At 32.2% G+C, this 19,856-nt stretch overlaps 1 protein-coding gene and 1 long non-coding RNA gene across 2 annotated transcripts; both read right to left on the reverse strand.

The window, feature by feature from the left end:
* Positions 1 to 1,980: 1,980 nt before the first annotated feature.
* LOC111639569 lies at positions 1,981 to 5,657 on the reverse strand. Its single transcript, XR_002759106.1, has 3 exons — positions 5,497 to 5,657; positions 5,310 to 5,412; positions 1,981 to 5,237 (listed from the first exon to the last, which is right to left on the reverse strand). It is a non-coding gene; the product is annotated as an uncharacterized LOC111639569 (long non-coding RNA).
* A 1,050-nt stretch (positions 5,658 to 6,707) lies between these two features.
* Positions 6,708 to 19,852, reverse strand: LOC111639567 (vacuolar protein sorting-associated protein 45-like). Its single transcript, XM_023385452.1, is given in 14 exon segments — positions 6,708 to 7,064; positions 7,137 to 7,268; positions 8,675 to 8,796; positions 8,868 to 8,975; positions 9,046 to 9,204; positions 9,280 to 9,447; positions 10,610 to 10,720; positions 10,792 to 10,926; positions 10,995 to 11,105; positions 11,187 to 11,324; positions 11,407 to 11,475; positions 11,827 to 11,906; positions 15,354 to 15,555; positions 19,652 to 19,852. Coding segments are annotated over 14 exon segments (1,692 nt in total). The 5' UTR covers positions 19,745 to 19,852; the 3' UTR covers positions 6,708 to 7,000.
* Positions 19,853 to 19,856: the final 4 nt, after the last annotated feature.

Consider the following 19,856-nt stretch of genomic DNA (forward strand, 5'->3'; position numbering starts at 1 on the left):
TGTAGCCACACTGGTACATACAAAATATTCTTCAATTATACGAATATACTCTTAAAATTATAATTAAATATAGCTTTGCAAAGAAACGTACATAAAAATATTCTTTACTTTTTAAATCTTAAAACAATGCACTTAGTCAAATAGCTCCCTACGAGTGGCTAATGGATGGAATAGAAGATGGTTGCAGAGCGTGCATACACGCGGACTGCCAAATCCCCAGGGTGCCGATACCGGTCAATGTCAAATACCTCTTTTGTCGCATCATTAGTATATCTCAAAGGACGTGAGAGGGCTGTTGTAGATTTTAAACGTTTCTCACCATAGCTGTAAAAATCTAAATATGTTAAATTTAATAGCCATTTGTTTTCTAACTAATTCGTTTTAGGACCAGGTGTTGTCCACGGAAATTTCTAAAATTTACAACTTTTCGGTCACTCTCGTCGAACTGGAAAAATTTCTGTCTTTATTACATCTAATATTTCGAAGAAATCAGTTCCCACTGTACTCAACTATAGATCGGTTCGGTTAAGCTTTTGTTTAAATAATATTCCGGCTCTTTCGTCAGGATTTTGTTTACGTCCCCAATTCCCTAATCGCTTAATTATTTAACTACTTCTTAATTAGAAATAAGTCGAAACCAGTTACTTTGTACTCGAATATTTGTAGTCTCGGGAAAAAAGTGGAAAGACAAATTTTTTATGACAAACGGATACATAAATCGTAAATTTAAGGAAAATAAATTCTAGGGCTTCATAATGCGGTTATAATAAAATATTGTGCGATTATTTTCGTATAATTAAAATTAATATGTATTTATTTTTTTATAAAATACAAGGAAAGCGACGCTTCCACCGCTTCTAATGACGGCACGCTACTGGTATGGGACCAGGGATCTTCAGATAATCAAGAGCCGGTTATGTCGACTTGTCTATTGGTGCATGGCCCTGCCCTTAGTGGGCTTGTTACACGAATAATGCTCGACTCCCGCATTATAAGCGGTTCCGCAAAAATAGAGCGGTTCTGCACTTTTATAACGAAAAAACACTTTAAAATGGCGCGCGATAACAATATGTATTCAAAATGGCCTCCTGCAGCAATGAAAGCTTGAATCTTCCGTATGGGTGCGTGTAGATTAGAGTGAGTGAATCAGTAACTCGATCCACTTTAAATGAAACAGAATGTGTTATTGGTTTGCTTCTATGGTTGCTTGCTACTTAAGACATATCACATATTTGCAGACATTTTGAGTAATTTTGCAAACTTCAATGTAATTTCAGTAATTTCAACGTGAAGTTCAGCAATACCCGGCTTGGTTTTCTATACTGTGTTAGTCCAAGGAAAAAAAAGACAATGAAAATTTACGAGCTTAATAACTTATACCTAGCTCTCCACTCTATTTATGGTACAAAAAAGGAAATCTTTACCTTAATCCAATCCCTTTAAAATCAATGCTGATGCAAAACATTCCTTACAGGTTCTTAGGAATGTCTTGCAGAGTTTTTAAAACTCTCCACCTGTAAATATTAAAAAGGATTTTTATCGTTTCCATCGTAGATTCAATTAGGCCCACAGCAGGCGCTGCCAGATAGTGAGATGAGGTCTGTTGGTATCAAATTCGGATCCTGTAAGGCAGCGGAAAGACATACCTAATGCCTACACCGTGGTGTAAATGTGTAATTGTTGATAGAGAATTAAAGTCATTACCTTAATTGAAAGTAAATAATCATTAATTGCATTCTCTAATGAAATTTACACTATTTAAATTGATTTTTTAGGAAATAAACAATTAAATAAAGCCATATACAAATTGAATTTAATAAAAAGTAATCATCATCATCTACAAATTTCTGCTATTTTTTAATTATTTGCAAGTAATTTTGTTTGTTTACACTTTAAATGGATTATAAAAGACAATTTCATTCACAATTAATTAAATTACTTGAAGTTATCTTTCTCTTATACAACCTAAAATATTAAACTTTCTTATATTTACAATTTCTAATAAGTAAAATTAATTAATTAATTAATCAATATGTAGTTTCTTCAATAAGTAAAGCCTCAAAAATGGTAACCGGTGGGCCTCTCTTAATTTCTGAGAGGCCCACTATCTTACTCTCATTACTTACTCTCGAAAACCAGAACAATACATGTCCGAGTGGATGCAGAACTTTCCATATTTTGCAGGGTATGCTGAATATATAAATATGGGGCCTATTCGAAGTATCAAGAATTGAGTGGTAACCAAGCATGACGCCTTTGTAAGCATCTCTGTGAGAATGCACAAGTTGAGTAAGGATCATAATGGTAATAGAACCAGTGACATATTTAGAAACATGGCACCGTGGAACTACAATGGTGTATCTGTGAGGTATCAAGGATTATATGTTAACTAAGTATCTCTTTGTGTGGGACTGTGAAAATGCACAAGTTTCATATCACGATGCTGCCTATAACGGTAAGGAGGAATGGTGATGATCCTTACCATCGGAATAAGCTCCGATAGTAATAGAATTAGTCACAGATTTAGAAATAGTGTTCTTAGGCTCACAACAGCACAATATTCCTAATTTTTGTTTCCGAACTTTTGTTCCCAGACCCAGAAGCCTCGTGAGAAAGCCACCACAGAGTAGAACAGTTGTTACTAGAACATAAATAGAACAATGTATTGATTAAAGTTGATTTAATATTGTCGACAAATTTTAAATTATTATTTTATTAAATTTTCCAGAAATTTCAGATTATCATTTGAATTTTAAATAAATTTCAACACAAGCTATTATTTTATGACATCATCGATAACAGAATATGACTTTAGAAATGTCAAAAATGCATAAATAAATTATTTTTTATGGTAAACAGCTCATACAGAATATAAATTTTATAAAAACATTTATAAACACATTAGACTTATAAATTATTAACTTCTAATATTTTGTAATTCAATATCAAAGCTATACATCGAGAGGATAGACACACAAAACACCGAGCTGCACTTATATGTATAAAATTGAATAATTTTAACATCAAAATAGCATTACGAAAGCTATAAAATCATTATGGAATACAGGAAAACATCATTTGTTAGTGTAATTTCTTGTATTTTTTAGAAAAAAACACAATTAAATGTATCGATAACATAGAAGACCAAAATTATGTGTATTATTCTGGGTGATCAAATGAAAGTAGAACTCACAAGATGTAGCTTCAGGAGTGTACAATGCTGAGAGGTCACTTGTTGATGCCACAAATCACTTTTGGCAATTCACGGCATCACCAGATCCGACTCACAGCATCAAAAACTCCACACGTGCAATTATTTGTGAGTTCTATGATTAACTGTATAGACTTTCAAAATTATTTTATCTGTTTAATGGATTAGTTACAAATCCTTTGAGCTTGATACTAATTAAACTTATTAACTTGATGTTTAGTTTTTGTTGTTTAGAAGTAAAATTTTCAAGTTTACTATCTTGTGTTTATAATATATTTTAGCAAAATTTATCTTATGTAATACTTGAATGGGTAAGTAAAGAAATAAGTTATACAACATTATAGCTGCTATTATCTTTCACAATTGATAAGAAACAGCCAGCAATAACCGAAGGAATCAGACTTTAAAAACCTTATAAACATTTTTTGAAGCTATTTTTCTTGTCTTCCTCCACGGTTCTTAGTGGGAATGTCTTTGAATTTTGGAAAGTAACTTTATTGGGTCGCAGAACCGAACTTTCTCATAGACATCAATTGTCAAAATGGCACCTTGGTTAGTTCGGAAGGATTCTGCAAGTATGCTTCGATTCATACCCGGAGAGCTTTCTGTACGCATATTTTTTCTGCATAATTCCTGCCAACATCTTAGAGAAAAGCTGTTTTATACATTTTAGATGAATGTAAATGGTAATATTTGTGTATTTATAATGTTTTAAAGTCTAACATCTGTTGTTTATTGCTTGTTATCTGTTATATAAGATCAATACGGACAGGATAAAAGTGCATTGTCATCAAGAAGATATAATTAAGGCCGGGAACACATGCATATAAAGCATGTCCATTATAATGAATGTACTGGTACTTTTGTACAGATGTTGCCTAGACAACATATGAGAGTAATGTATGGTATATTCGTATGGCAGATACACTGTAGAAAAGTACTTTTGCTGACATTCTTAGACATTCCATTAGCATATAACACTTTTTAACAAACTTACTTTAGACGCTTGTCTTAAGCAGAGAGTGGACAACTTTTTTTATAGTAAAGGGCTACAAATTGAATACTTTATCATACTCCATTATAAATAGAAAACATAAATAATAATTTCGTCTGTTTTTGTTGTATGAGTCGTAAGTTTATAACAGAATATATTTTGGATTTTAAAAATAGAAATCAATGGATTGAAAGCATCAATCTTCTACCTAAATGACAGTATGAGCAACAACTCTATTAACTCAATTCAAATGTTCCTATATAAACTGTGGGATCATTATTTATTAATAAAAATTCATATTTTAGGCTTTATAAATTAATTGTAATTCTAAAGATAATAACGTTTAATTACTTATCCTTTCTTAAAATATTTAATTAGAGTTTGAATCTTTGGAACTGTATTTTGTGATTGTTTCTGAACAGAATATCTAATTGGAGTATCGGAATTTGAATTTAATGAGGTTTTCCTGTATATTTTAAACTTAACAAGTCTGAATAAATAAAATTATACAAAAAGTTTTATAATAAAATAGGAATGATAATTCAATTCTTAAATTTCTTCAATTTAGTTTTTACTTTAAAGCTGATTTTTTATGATACCTCAATTATAATTACACTATTTACAAGATATTTAAATTTATTTCTATCTGAATTAGTTAAATAAAGTTAAATTTTTAATAATATTTGAATATTTAGTCTCCAATTACATGCATTGTAACATAAACAGTTCAATGAATAGTTACGTTACAAAAATCTTGATATTACTGCATACGTAACTCGAAACTAAGCACTCTGGATTAATTTTTCCGTACTTACAATGCTTTGTCCATAGCTAATTTAGTTTGAATGGTTAACAAAAGATAACAATGTATACAGTATGACATTAAGTTAATTTACCATAAATATAGCAACCGAATGACAGATCGAGAGTACTCGCTGGAATAAAATTAACAAAGTTTGGTCGTTAAATCACCATCGAGGATTCTTCTGGCCAATTCCTGAATCCAAAATGGATTTGATCTCTTCTAGAAAACTAGAAATTGATTTTAAATGTTATCTAAAGCTTGAAATATTTTGTTAAATGAAGAAAGAGGAGATATTCTACCTGTTAAAGTTATGAATTGTAGTTCCTCCCAATATAATTCGAATTCCGGGATTCGTGTTGTTTAATTGATGCACTGTTAATGATTCCTCATACGTCATGCCTCCTATCATAAATACAATAATATCTTGTGGACTGAAAAGAGAATTTTTATTTCAGTTACATTTAAAAAAATTGTTTGTGATATTACCGTTACTTTTTCATTATTAAACAGCTTAATAATAACTTTCTTCTCTCTCTTTCTCCCAAGTCTGTCTGCACAGGCCATCTCCAGTAGATTCTATCAGTTAAAACTTCATTCACAGTATTCCATGCAATCCCCAATATACCGAGATTTTCTTGGAGTGTTCACCTGTGCGTCATGTGATNCAACATCTTAGAGAAAAGCTGTTTTAAACATTTTAGATGAATGTAAATGGTAATATTTGTGTATTTATAATGTTTTAAAGTCTAACATCTGTTGTTTATTGCTTGTTATCTGTTAGATAAGGTCAATACGGACAGGATAAAAGTGCACTGTCATCAAGAAGATACAATTAAGGTCGGGAACACATGCATATAAAACATGTCCATTATAATGAATGTACTGGTACTTTTGTACAGATGTTGCCTAGACAACATATGAGAGTAATGTATGGTATATTCGTATGGCAGATACACTGTAGAAAAGTACTTTTGCTGACATTCTTAGACATTCCATTAGCATATAACACTTTTTAACAAACTTACTTTAGACGCTTGTCTTAAGCAGAGAGTGGACAACTTTTTTTATAGTAAAGGGCTACAAATTGAATACTTTATCATACTCCATTATAAATAGAAAACATAAATAATAATTTCGTCTGTTTTTGTTGTATGAGTCGTAAGTTTATAACAGAATATATTTTGGATTTTAAAAATAGAGATCAATGGATTGAAAGCATCAATCTTCTACCTAAATGACAGTATGAGCAACAACTCTATTAACTCAATTCAAATGTTCCTATATAAACTGTGGGATCATTATTTATTAATAAAAATTCATATTTTAGGCTTTATAAATTAATTGTAATTCTAAAGATAATAACGTTTAATTACTTATCCTTTCTTAAAATATTTAATTAGAGTTTGAATCTTTGGAACTGTATTTTGTGATTGTTTCTGAACAGAATATCTAATTGGAGTATCGGAATTTGAATTTAATGAGGTTTTCCTGTATATTTTAAACTTAACAAGTCTGAATAAATAAAATTATACAAAAAGTTTTATAATAAAATAGGAATGATAATTCAATTCATAAATTTCTTCAATTTAGTTTTTACTTTAAAGCTGATTTTTTATGATACCTCAATTATAATTACACTATTTACAAGATATTTAAATTTATTTCTATCTGAATTAGTTAAATAAAGTTAAATTTTTAATAATATTTGAATATTTAGTCTCCAATTACATGCATTGTAACACAAACAGTTCAATGAATAGTTACGCTACCAAAATCTTGATATTGCTGCATACGTAACTCGAAACTAAGCACTCTGGATTAATTTTTCCGTACTTATAATGCTTTGCCCATAGATGATTTAGTTTGAATGGTTAACAAAAGATAACAATGTATACAGTACGACATTAAGTTAATTTACCATAAATATAGCAACCGAATGACAGATCGAGAGTACTCGCTGGAATAAAATTAACAAAGTTTGGTCGTTAAATCACCATCGAGGATTCTTCTGGCCAATTCCTGAATCCAAAATGGATTTGATCTCTTCTAGAAAACTAGAAATTGATTTTAAATGTTATCTAAAGCTTGAAATATTTTGTTAAATGAAGAAAGAGGAGATATTCTACCTGTTAAAGTTATGAATTGTAGTTCCTCCCAATATAATTCGAATTCCGGGATTTGTGTTGTTTAATTGATGCACCGTTAATGATTCCTCATAAGTCGTGCCTCCTATCATAAATACAATAATATCTTGTGGCCTGAAAAGAGAATTTTTATTTCAGTTACATTTTAAAAAATTGTTTATGTGATATTACCGTTACTTTTTCATTATTAAACAGCTTAATAATAACTTTCTTCTCTCTCTTTCTCCCAAGTCTGTCTGCACAGGCCATCTCCAGTAGATTCTATCAGTTAAAACTTCATTCACAGTATTCCATGCAATCCCCAATATACTGAGATTTTCTCGGAGTGTTCACCTGTGCGTCATGTGATTTGGCATACTTTGCACTTTAAAATGGATGGAATATTTCATATCACTATTTTGGCATTGGTAAGAGGCACACCCAGTTAAATTCAATCTGCATTCAGCCACAACATCCTCCAGACTCTGCTTTGCTCCTCCTCAAAATTTCATTTGTGAGCCAACTGAGAACTAATTCTGAGGATTCTCTGCATACATAGAAGGCAGATTTGAGCCTCTGGTTGATACTTTCTTCAAATAATTCAAATTAAACAATATGGTTTATGTATAAAAATAAATTTTCCTCTTCATACATAATACTAGAAAGTAATTCATAGTGTATATCAGTGCAGTGTAGTTACACTGAAATGCTTTATCATCTTTAACACCTATTTCACAAGTTGATGTATTACATCTGTAGATTGGTATGTCTCAGACAGCTACATAAATATTTACAGTTGTAGTTCATTAAATGCCAGAAAACACTACTGTGCCTTCAAATTGCTACCCCAATATCTTATATAAAGGCTTGCAGAGATTCATTGTGTTCAGAATTTTCAGTGTACCTGTTATTTGGAGGTTCCTTCACCAGGCATACATATGATGCAGTTAATTCTTGACAGATACCAAGGGTCCATTTGGACCTCGGGTGTTTGACATTAATTAGCCATTAATTGCACATGAGATACCTAGTCTTTTGTGACATCTTTTGTAAGGAACATAGAAATGGGGGAGTGACATTGTTGCAATAACATTTGCAATATTTTGTTAGTTTCGGCAATGGTTTTCTGAAAGTCACTACTCGGCCAACCTGAGGTCCGCTATTCTAAGAGAACAAATCTATGCCACAACTGTGTATAAAGATTAAAGTTTTTAATTAATTAATTTAGAAAATTCTGTGAGAAGATTGCAGGTTAGAATCAAAAAACCAAAGCAATTCTCACATATTGGAAGTCTGAATAGCATAATTAATAATGAATCTTTAACTACTGTATGTCAAAGACACAAGTTTTACTATCAATCAATCTTTTCTTCCAGGATATTCCAGATCATTTAATTAATTTGAAACATATGAACAATGTTAATTTAAATGTAACATGAAAGTAATCCAACATTTTAAGCCTATGCATGCTCTTCTTTTGTATTTTGTAATTAAATAAACCCTACATAGTTGTGTCTTGGTTACAAATATATAAAACATACCTTTCACGCAGCTGAACTGTTCCAAGATACGGAAAAGCAGGTTCTTTTAATCGACCTCTAATAACATCTTCTAATATTTCTTTCAATAGAGGAGTGTGTTGCGTATAAATATTTTCTACTCCCTATAAAATAAGGAATAAAACTATTGAGTAAAATACATTTTCAAAGACATATGACCAATAATTAAACTTACCTTTAAACCTTTAATAACTTTTCTAGTGATTGCTCGAACATTTTCCGTCGTAAATAATTCATTAGTACGATACTTGCTACTGCTGAATTCTAATATTAAATTGATCCTCTGAAAGTAGAATATGTTTTTTCTTCATTTACATGTAATTAAAACTAATTACTAAACAAGGTAAATTTACCTTAATCAATTTTTCAGGAACGCCTCTCTTTTTCAATGCTTCTATTAATCCCGACTTATCGTTATTACTGTGTTTTTCGTAAGTCAAAACGTACAGCATTACTAATCTGATGGCGTCGATGTCGGATATCTTATCGTTGTTAATTAATCTTCGAATTTTCTATAAATAAGCAAAGTCGTAGACATACTATAAGTATATTTCTAATTGCATTAATTGAAATAGTTTATTAATTACCTTTAACGATTCGTTGTGATCGTGTTGGAAAGCTAATTCCTGTTCGACTTCAGACACTTCAAAGAGATTACGAGTAGACACGAGACGAGACAATTCTCCGACTAGAGTCACGTGCTTGGATACAGTTCCGGACATCTTTTTAAATTGAGGATAATTTTCCACAAAAGCCTGAAAAATATATATTTTTAATTATAGTGATGAAAATAATATATTTTCTTATCTAATTTAGAACGCAACTTTCGTTTTAGTTCCTAAAAATTAGCCCCCATGGCTTGAAAACATTACTTCTTGTGAATTGTTCATTAATTTGTTTCAAATAAAAAGTAATTCAGAGTATCTTAGAACTGACAATATATAAAATTTTTCATCTAATGGCAGGATGATGATGGCTGATTCATGATGACAATGGATAAGGCAGAAAATCTACTAATTTGTCTATTTTGTAGTGCCTGTAATCTACTGTGTTTATACTTAACTAGCAGAATGTTAATTATATCAGGTTGTAAAGAAAAATTTACATATTTTGAAAGAACTCTTGACAATTAACTCAACAATGATTACAGTTCAATCCTGTGGGTAAGTGTCATCAATATCAACCACATTTCACCACCTTTTCTACAAACTTTCAACCCCGTGAGCATACAATGACTGGAGTTTTTCTTTGAAGAAAGTCTTGAGGGTCATTCTTACATGGATACTGTCATTGAATTATATATTAACAACGTGGCTCTGCAGTACACAAAACAGATGGTAATCAGTTGGCACCGACTCTGGGCTGTAAGGTGGAAGAGGCAGAACATCCCAACCCAGTCCGGCCAGCTTTTCTACGATAATCTTTGTTCTATGTGCTGGCATGTTGTTGTGGCAGTTTCAGTTTTTGTCACTTTTTGGACAGTTGTTAACAGTAATGTTATTTTGTGACAGTGATGTTGTTGAAAGCAGTTTCATCATGACAATGCCAAACAAATGCAGATCACTGCCATGTTCCGAATTATTGGTCTTTTGACACTTGCAACAGCTGGTCAACCTTTGCTCACCCATGAATGCTTTAACAAACACTTTGCAGATGAGATTGCAAGTAGAAAGACAGTACACAACATTCAACAGTAGAAAAACTGACAGATTTCCACCTGAGATAATACACTGTACAGGTTTGTGGCATCACAACTAAAAACACAAGTGCCAGCTCAGAGATTGACAAAAGATATTCTCGGCCAATTAAAATGTAATTTTTACCATACAAAAAATAGTAAATACAATGCAAGCAGGAAGACTCTGTGAATAAATGGGGTAACTATTAGAAAGAAGAAACATATAATTAGGTATTTACCTTCATATCGGCAATCGATTCGACTTTCTGTTGATTTTTAGTTTTCTTCTGGTATTCTTCCATTAATTCCTTGATATTAACTCCTATTTCACCAAAATTCTGATACATATTCTACAAGGTGATGATTTAGTTTAGGTTTGGAAAATTAAAACTGGATATTTTAATTGCAACAAAATACCTACTTTGGCGTAAAATTCATCATACTCGGGTGACAGAAGTACTTCTTGTAGTTCTTTACTGATGCCCGGAACTTTGGATAAATTCACACGATTATTATTAATTCCTAACAATTCGTGTACCATTGCTTGATAAGTCCACTAAAAGTATTAATCTTTTTAATCGCTTTTGTTACATTTTTAAAATTTGACCCATAAAATTAACTCACTTGATTGAGAAGTGGCGTGATAGGATCACCTTTTCTATCCAAGATTAATAAAACCGGCAAGACGTCCATCCTTCAAAACTCAAACAGCGCTGCCTCTTTAGATATCACTTGCTGATTTAAATTAAAATCATTTTTAAACTGTTATTAAATATAATTAAATGTATCGAGAGAGTATTGCATCCTTAAACTTACTCTGACGTTATCCGCTAACCTCTTCGCTGTTTCTGAGGAGGCCTGATACCTTATGAGTGGGCATTTTTTTAGTGAAAGCAAGACTGATGTCAAACCCTGAACCATTCTCTGCAAATGAACTTGATTCCAACCATGTCTCTGTAAATTTTATGTTATTCTTTAAGTGAATATCCAACATAAATTATTTAAGTGTAAATTCTCTAAAAAATTGAGATGTTACCTGATAGCATCCCACGATATTCAATGAAAACAAGTGGGAATTAACAGGAACAAAGTCGCCATAAAACTCCTGTAATTTAAACACAATCTTATCAAATTATAATGATAAAAATTATCTATGCAGACTATCCTCAATTACAACCACTCCTATTTATAATTGCCATCCTGTAAATTGGAGTAACACAGCACCATCGCATAACAAAACATCTGTGCTACAACTTATCAATGTGCCTCGACAACCGACACCTAGAGAAAAGAGCTTACAATATTAGAATTGACACAAAAATACCAATTTTTCAATGCTTGCGGTGTTCCCAAATCCACCGCAAGGCCTTCGGAAACATCAACATATCCCACAGATAGATATGGACTTGATAATTCAGTCATACAAAATATATATTTAAGTACATAACATACTTACTTCTACTTCTCTAACAGCTTCATATTCATCAGCTTCAGCCAAGAGTTTAATATCACTTTTACTTATAACATTACTAAAATCTGGAAGAGAATAAATTAATAAGAAACAACTCTTATTATAAGTTGAACTACATATTTAAATCATACTATACATTGAATAATTTAACTTTGAATAATGTAAAAATGTAACATTTCTCTATGTAAATGTCATCTATATAAATGGATAGCAGTGGTTCTTAACATTATTATGTGGAACATAGGCCTTGAGTTCCACCAAAATAAAAAATAAAAAAACATTTTAAAGTTTTTATTGCAAATTTATTTGAATTGCCACATTCATAGACAATTCAATGTTTCTATTTTATCCAATACATTACACTTTATTAGTTTATTAAGTCATTGTTTTCAAAGAATAGTAAACATGAAATTGCTTATCAATTTTTTAATACACTGTTGCCAATGCTCCATGTAATAAAAAGCATATGAATGGTGTTCCGCAGCCTCATAAACACTGAGAAATACTAGTGTAGAGAATTGCAAAACTTTTCATCAGGCTACACTCTTTCTCATTTTACAGAATGCCTTTTGGGATTTTCATCCTATTTTGGCCACACTCTTAATTCAAAATAGTCTTATTTCCCGATTTTCCACTGTTGTACAGCTTCAATATTCTGCATGCCCTTCTCTAGCCTGTTACTGTTACTGAGTTATTAGAATGTCTATATGTCAGTTTATGCATCTGCTAGATCAATTTTCAATAGCATAACATTTTTCTTTCTGTAAGAAAAATTTTAACTCGAAAGCAATCAAATTTACTTACATATAAAATACTGTCCGTAACGAGGAGCCTTGAGTTCTTGGGACAGCAACTCCACGTTCTCCCTGGTGGGACGTAAAAATGCAATGCACTTCAAATGTTTTAGACTGTCCCTGTCTTTACTGGCTGTCTCGATTTTTTCAAACAGGTATACTTCTTTCTGTAAGATCTCGGACTGTGCGAATGCCAAGCTTACTATGCTAATCTGTAAAAAAGAATTCAACCATTATATGTTTGCCTGTTATGAAAGTAAATAGACATGATTAAAACTACATTATAATGGCTAGAAGTTCAGACACTTAAGGCGTGCAACTCTCAAAGACTCGTCGAAATCTCAAAATCTTTGCTGGTAGTACTCTAATCTCAGTTATTGTAATTCTGTTTGATCTCATGTAACAACTACAATAAAGAATACACTGACCAAATTTCATTTGTAAGTATTGGACAATCCGGCAATCTGCTGTTATGCAATTCAGTTAAATCATCGATACGCAACCTTGCACAGCAGTAAAAAATGTTTATTAAACTGAAAATCTAACATTTTTGGTCATATTTAATGGCCTTCATCTGGTCGATGTTCTAAACATCAATCATTTTCAAATACTAGTGGAAATAGAACAGAAATTTATGAATGCCGGACACTGTTTAAATATAAAAGATCCTACAGTCCGCCATGTAGTTGTGACACAAGTAAAACTAAAAGACAAAATTCAAAAAAATGCATGTTACATTTCATTGCATAGACCACAAACCAGGATTTCCAAACACTCGACGTCAGGTTTGTGTTCTTGTAGTCAACAGAGTACCACTTACGTGATGATTTATAGATTTCAAAAGCCTTGACGTGTCTGAAAAGATGCCTGTTTCGTATGTGCTCGGTACCCTTAAATTCTTCTCACCAAACCTTGACCAAATAAAATAAACCATTTGATGGTGCACAAGATGATTGAGTGATTTACTACCAAAGCAGTTACTTTGTGAATTACTGTGCAATTTATACATCTTTGACAAGCTGAATAGTTAGCACACAATTAGGTGCATTGGAAAATATGTTAAGCATATAACATTATTTTAAAAATACGTAGAAATATCAGCAATATTAAATGTTAAAATTATAGCAGACCATCTCAGTAAAAGGATATGCAGCTTACTCATACAATCGAGAAAAAGATAAGCTGCATATTTTTTCCGACATCAATTAAGTAAATGGATAAGCAACTGTCTTTTCCCCAACTGATTCCATTACAATTTTAGCATATAACACTGCAAATTTTCTTATTTATTGCTTAAATAATATTACAGAATCATTAGATAGTGCTGTAATTACTGTAATTTTGTATGGATAACTTGCAGCAGTTTTTAAGCCGCACCATTGCATAATGTGCCTTTTCTATGTTTAGATACATAAATATTTATCATTCTGTTACTTATAAACTATAAAAATAGCAAACTGTACCATGTAAGGCTTGTGTAATGAGTAAATACACTCTATCATGTTTACTTAACAGCATATTTCTCAAAACATCCCTGTTCTTAAGTAACGTGTACCTGCAAGGACTGTAAATCATTCTTTAGTCAGCAGTCAGCACAAGATTGACACAAGAGAACCTTTCAGGGAATATTTCCTTCTGAAACTTGTCTCCTACACTGCCAAACAACATAAAAAATTTGATGGAAATTTAAATGGAAAACCAATGAAATAATTTTATAAAATAGCATTTAAAATAAGTGTTTCTAATGAGAAAAATGGATTTAAGAGAAGACTAAAAATGAATATAAAGCTTGAAGAGCGAACTATTGGAGATAAATACTGTCTTAGAGAGCTATTTTATGCAATAAAATTTACAATGCAATTATAATTATTGCCTTTGTTGGATTTGTCGACACGATTCTAGCATATTACAAACCATAAGACTAGGCCAAATTTGGCCGATCATCATCAGTGTAGCAAGGATGGAGTAGTAAATGATATCTTACAGTTGCCAACTCTCTGTCTTTCCGATCAAGAATCTGCCTTCGGAAGCAGTTGTTGGCCTGAGTTTGAAGTTCTCCACCTTTATGTCTCAAAATGTGGTAGATGTATGAGATTTTTCTCTCTTTGGTATGAGAAATTGAACTTAATATTTCTTGAAAATCTAAGTCACATGCCAAAATCACATTCTGTAGGCTATATGCCATAGGAAGTANTTTTAAAGTTTTTATTGCAAATTTATTTGAATTGCCACATTCATAGATAATTCAATGTTTCTATTTTATCCAATACATTACAGTTTATTAGTTTATTATGTCATTGTTTTCCAAGAATAGTAAACATGAAATTGTTTATCAATTTTTTAATACACTGTTGCTAATGCTCCATGTAATAAAAAGTATATGAATGGTGTTCCGCAGCCTCATAAACGTTGAGAAACACTAGTGTAGAGAATTGCAAAACTTTTCATCAGGCTACACTCTTTCTCATTTTATAGAATGCTTTTTGGGATTTTCGTCCTCCTTTGGCCACACTCTTAATTCAAAATAGTCTTCTTTCCCGATTTTCCACTGTTGTACAGCCTCAATATTCTGCACACCCTTCTCTAGCCTGTTACTGTTACTGAGTTATTAGAATGTCTGTATGTCAGTTTATGCATTTGCTAGATCAATTTTCAATAGCATAACATTTTTCTTTCAGTAAGAAAAATTTTAACTCGAAAGCAATCAAATTTACTTACATATAAAATACTGTCCGTAACGAGGAGCCTTGAGTTCTTGTGACAGCAACTCCACGTTCTCCCTGGTGGGACGTAAAAATGCAATGCACTTCAAATGTTTTAGACTGTCCCTGTCTTTATTGGCTGTTTCGATTTTTTCAAACAGGTATACTTCTTTCTGTAAGATCTCGGACTGTGCGAATGCCAAGCTCACTATGCTAATCTGTAAAAAAGAATTCAACCATTATATGTTTGCCTGTTATGAAAGTAAATAGACATGATAAAACTAAATTATAATGGCTAGAAGTTCAGACAGTTAAGGCATACAACTCCAAAGACTCGTTGAAATCTCAAAATCTTTGCTGGTAGCACTCTGATCTCAGTTATTGTAATTCTGTTTGATCTCATGTAATAGCTACAATAAAGAATACACTGACCAAATTTCATTTGTAAGTATTGGACAATCCTTGCACAGCAGTAAAAAATGTTTATTAAACTGGAAATCTAACATTTTTGGTCATATTTAATGACCTTCATCTGGTCGATGTTCTAAACATCAATCATTTTCAAATACTAGTGGAAATAGAACAGAAATTTATGAATGCCGGACACAGTTTAAATATAAAAGATCCTACAGTCCGCCACATAGTTGTGACACGAGTAAAACTAAAAGACAAAATTAAAAAAAATGCATGTTACATTTCATTGCATAGATCACAAACCAGGATTTCCAAACACTCGACGTCAGGTTTGTGTTCTTGTAGTCAACAGAGTACCACTTACGTGCTGATTTATAGATTTCAAAAGCCTTGACGTGTCTGAAAAGATGCCTGTTTCGTATGTGCTCGGTACCCTTAAATTCTTCTCACCAAACCTTGACCAAATAAAATAAACCATTTGATGGTGCACAAGATGATTGAGTGATTTACTACCAAAGCAGTTACTTTGTGAATTACTGTGCAATTTATACATCTTTGACAAGCTGAATAGTTAGCACACAATTAGGTACATTGAAAATATGTTAAGCATATAACATTATTTTAAAAATACGTAGAAATATCAGCAGTATTAAATGTTAAAATTATAGCAGACCATCTCAGTTAAAGGATATGCAGCTTACTCATACAATCGAGAAAAAGATAAGCTGCATATTTTTCCGACATCAATTAAGCAAATGGATAAGCAACTGTCTTTTCTCCAACTGATTCCATTACAATTTTAGCATATAACACTGAAAATTTTCTTATTTATTGCTTAAATAATATTACAGAATCATTAGATAGTGCTGTAATTACTGTAATTTTGTATGGATAACTTGCAGCAGTTTTTAAGCCGCACCATTGCATAATGTGCGTTTTCTATGTTTAGATACATAAATATTTATCATTCTGTTACTTATAAACTATAAAAATAGCAAACTGTACCATACCTTGTCTAATGAGTAAATACACTCTATCATGTTTACTTAACAGCATATTTCTCAAAACATCCCTGTTCTTAAGCAGTGTGTACCTGCAAGGACTGTAAATCACTCTTTAGTCAGCAGTCAGCACAAGATTGACACAAGAGAACCTTTCAGGGAATATTTCCTTCTGAAACTTGTCTCCTACACTGCCAAACAACATAAAAAATTTGATGGAAATTTAAATGGAAAACCAATGAAATAATTTTATAAAATAGCATTTAAAATAAGTGTTTCTAATGAGAAAAATGGACTTAAAGAGAAGACTAAAAATGAATATAAAGCTTGAAGAGCATCACTAATATATAGTTAGAAGGGGACTATCGGAGATAAATACTGTCTTAGAGAGCTATTTTATGCAATAAAATTTACAATGCAATTATAATTATTGCCTTTGCTGGATTTGTCGACACGACTCTAGCATATTACGAACCATAAGACTAGGCCAATCATCATCAGTGTAGCAAAGATGGAGTAGTAAATGATATCTTACAGTTGCCAACTCTCTGTCTTTCTGATCAAGAATCTGCCTTCGGAAACAGTTGTTGGCCTGAGTTTGAAGCTCTCCACCTTATTGTCTCAAAATGTGGTAGATGTATCAGATTTTCCTCTCTTTGGTATGAGAAATTGAACTTAATATTTCTTGAAAATCTAAGTCACATGCCAAAATCACATTCTGTAGGCTATACGCCATAGGAAGTATTAATTCTTGTAATTGTTTTCTATAGATAATTAACTTTTTACATAATACTTATTATATATGGTACAATTCTCTATTATTCTATATTCTACTTTTTACTGCTAAGATCAAGTGACCAAGGTCTCCAGCTCGATCCCTTCAGATTTCAATAAATTATCATATTAGCCCCATGTATTGCATGGTTACTAAGATGTAAGCCGAAACATGAAGGCACATCATGTCATCTTTGCTTGTACAGTAATTAAACAGCCAACTTTGTTGTCCAATGGTTCCTTGACTAAGATCAATTACAGTATAAAACTTGGCAAGATAATTTCAAGTGGACAATTTGGATATTCTAATATAAGTTTCTAATAAAATGTAATCTATTCACAAATCTTCACCAAAGTCTAAGTAAAATTTGTTATCGTAGAACCAAAGCCACATTTCAATTGCTCATAACTTGGGAAGAAAATATCCTTTTACAGCCAAATAATAGCTTTTTATGTAATTAACTTAAAAGATCTTGAATTTGCATGCTTACTGAGCTGTGTTCACTCAAATATTAAGCAAAAAATTTGCAAGGATTTTGATTACTTTCCAAAATCAGTTTGATTTTTAGAATAATCCTGTTTTTTTTCATCTTAGGCTATTCAAAACAGAATGCTTATTCTTTAAGAGTTTGTTTTGAATGCTTGTATTCTATATGATAAGGAGACATGTATAGAATTTATAACTAGTATCAATACAGAAGGTTCTTAATACTATGTCAAAATGCTATTATTGGTACACATTGGTATGCATTGGTACACAGTGGCAAAGACACTACCGGTTCTTTGAAGCCAAAAAGATATGCTTGATAGCCAGGCAAGTCCAGTTATAAGTATTTTTAAATGCAGACAAACATACACATGAAATATAATAAAAAAACAAATGGGTATCTTTACCATATAGTTTCCAAGCCAATAAAAAATAACTAACTTATGGAATTAAAAATCTAATCAATATTTGATAGTGCCTATTCTGGCTAGCTATATCAATGACTAGAAGAGCTCCCTGTAGAAGATGGTATTACAGCTAAAATATGCTGCTAAAGAATACAACAGGTATCTTTCGTATAGATCAGTAAAATCACCTACAAGGACCATACGAATGGCAAAGAATTGACAAATGCATCTCTCTCTTTGAATAAAATTTCCACAGTGTTACCAACAAACTATTTTCCATCACACAAGCAAGCTACGTACTGACAAGGGCTGATAGTTAGACTCTCAGTTGTATTTGTTCATTAGTATAAATTCTTATAGTAAATCCAAAAGTATCATTTGAAATTTGACTCACATGAATGGAACTATTAGACACAGGCTCAAAAGGGGAGGTTCTCTCCTATGCCTGCAATTTTGGCCAATAAAAAAAAAACAAACATTCCTCCTGCGAGGGTCAGCTCGTTTCAACATCAAGCAATCCAAAGGGGTCAAACCAAAAACATCAAAAATCCAACTAGCAGGAACACCCAATATCATAAACTTCCTTTTTAACTTTTTGGTTTCTGCATTCAATAATAAGCCTTTCTAGCAATCAAGTTAGCTTCATCTATAATGTGAGGTTATCAAATACAGATTTAAAAACATCTGCAAAATCTTAAACCTGAATCCCCCCACGTACGAAGCAGGGATGCAACTAGGAAAGCGGGACACATGCCCAGAGACCGAGAGAAACAGACGTCTAAGAGGGAAGGTAGGCTAGCAGCAAGGTGGACAAACTCGTCACGCATTGTCCCAAAGAAGAGAAGGTGCCAGCATTCTCTCTCGGGTCGGTCGGTCCTCGTTCCATCCCCAGTACGAAGTATCGTATTCGAATATACTTCCACCCATCTATAAAGCTGTGCCTAATACATATATTAACAACAAATCCTAATTAGAATACACGAGTAAAAGTTACTTTTAGCCGATTTATATAATTGGTACCCAGTAAAAAATGGCCTAAAAGTAACTTCTTCCAAGACGTTCAATCACTGGACCGTTTACGTAAGTTAATGCATTACATATCAAATATAAAGCAGCAGAGTGCATAAGGGATTTAATCTGACCTAGAAAACTACTTAAAAACCATTAAAAGAGCCGCTAAACGGCTCGTGCGATATGTAAACAAACATTCCAGATGACGTAAGATACTTACAGTTTCCTTATCCATAAGCAGTACTTTCATCCCTATGCCACATTCTTCGATCATTTTGTTAATATACAACCTAATGGCCGTGATTACGTTCATTTTCGGGGTTTATATCCTTTACGAACTCGAGAAACATACAATGCGCACACCTCGATCCTCCCTACGGGAAACGGAACTACAAAGGCGCCATCTCTTATTCCGAGTTTGACGA

Source organism: Centruroides sculpturatus, unplaced genomic scaffold (assembly GCF_000671375.1).
Source record: "Centruroides sculpturatus isolate CEXI.00-Female unplaced genomic scaffold, Cexi_2.0 scaffold889, whole genome shotgun sequence".
Taxonomy (NCBI): Eukaryota; Metazoa; Arthropoda; class Arachnida; order Scorpiones; family Buthidae; genus Centruroides; species Centruroides sculpturatus.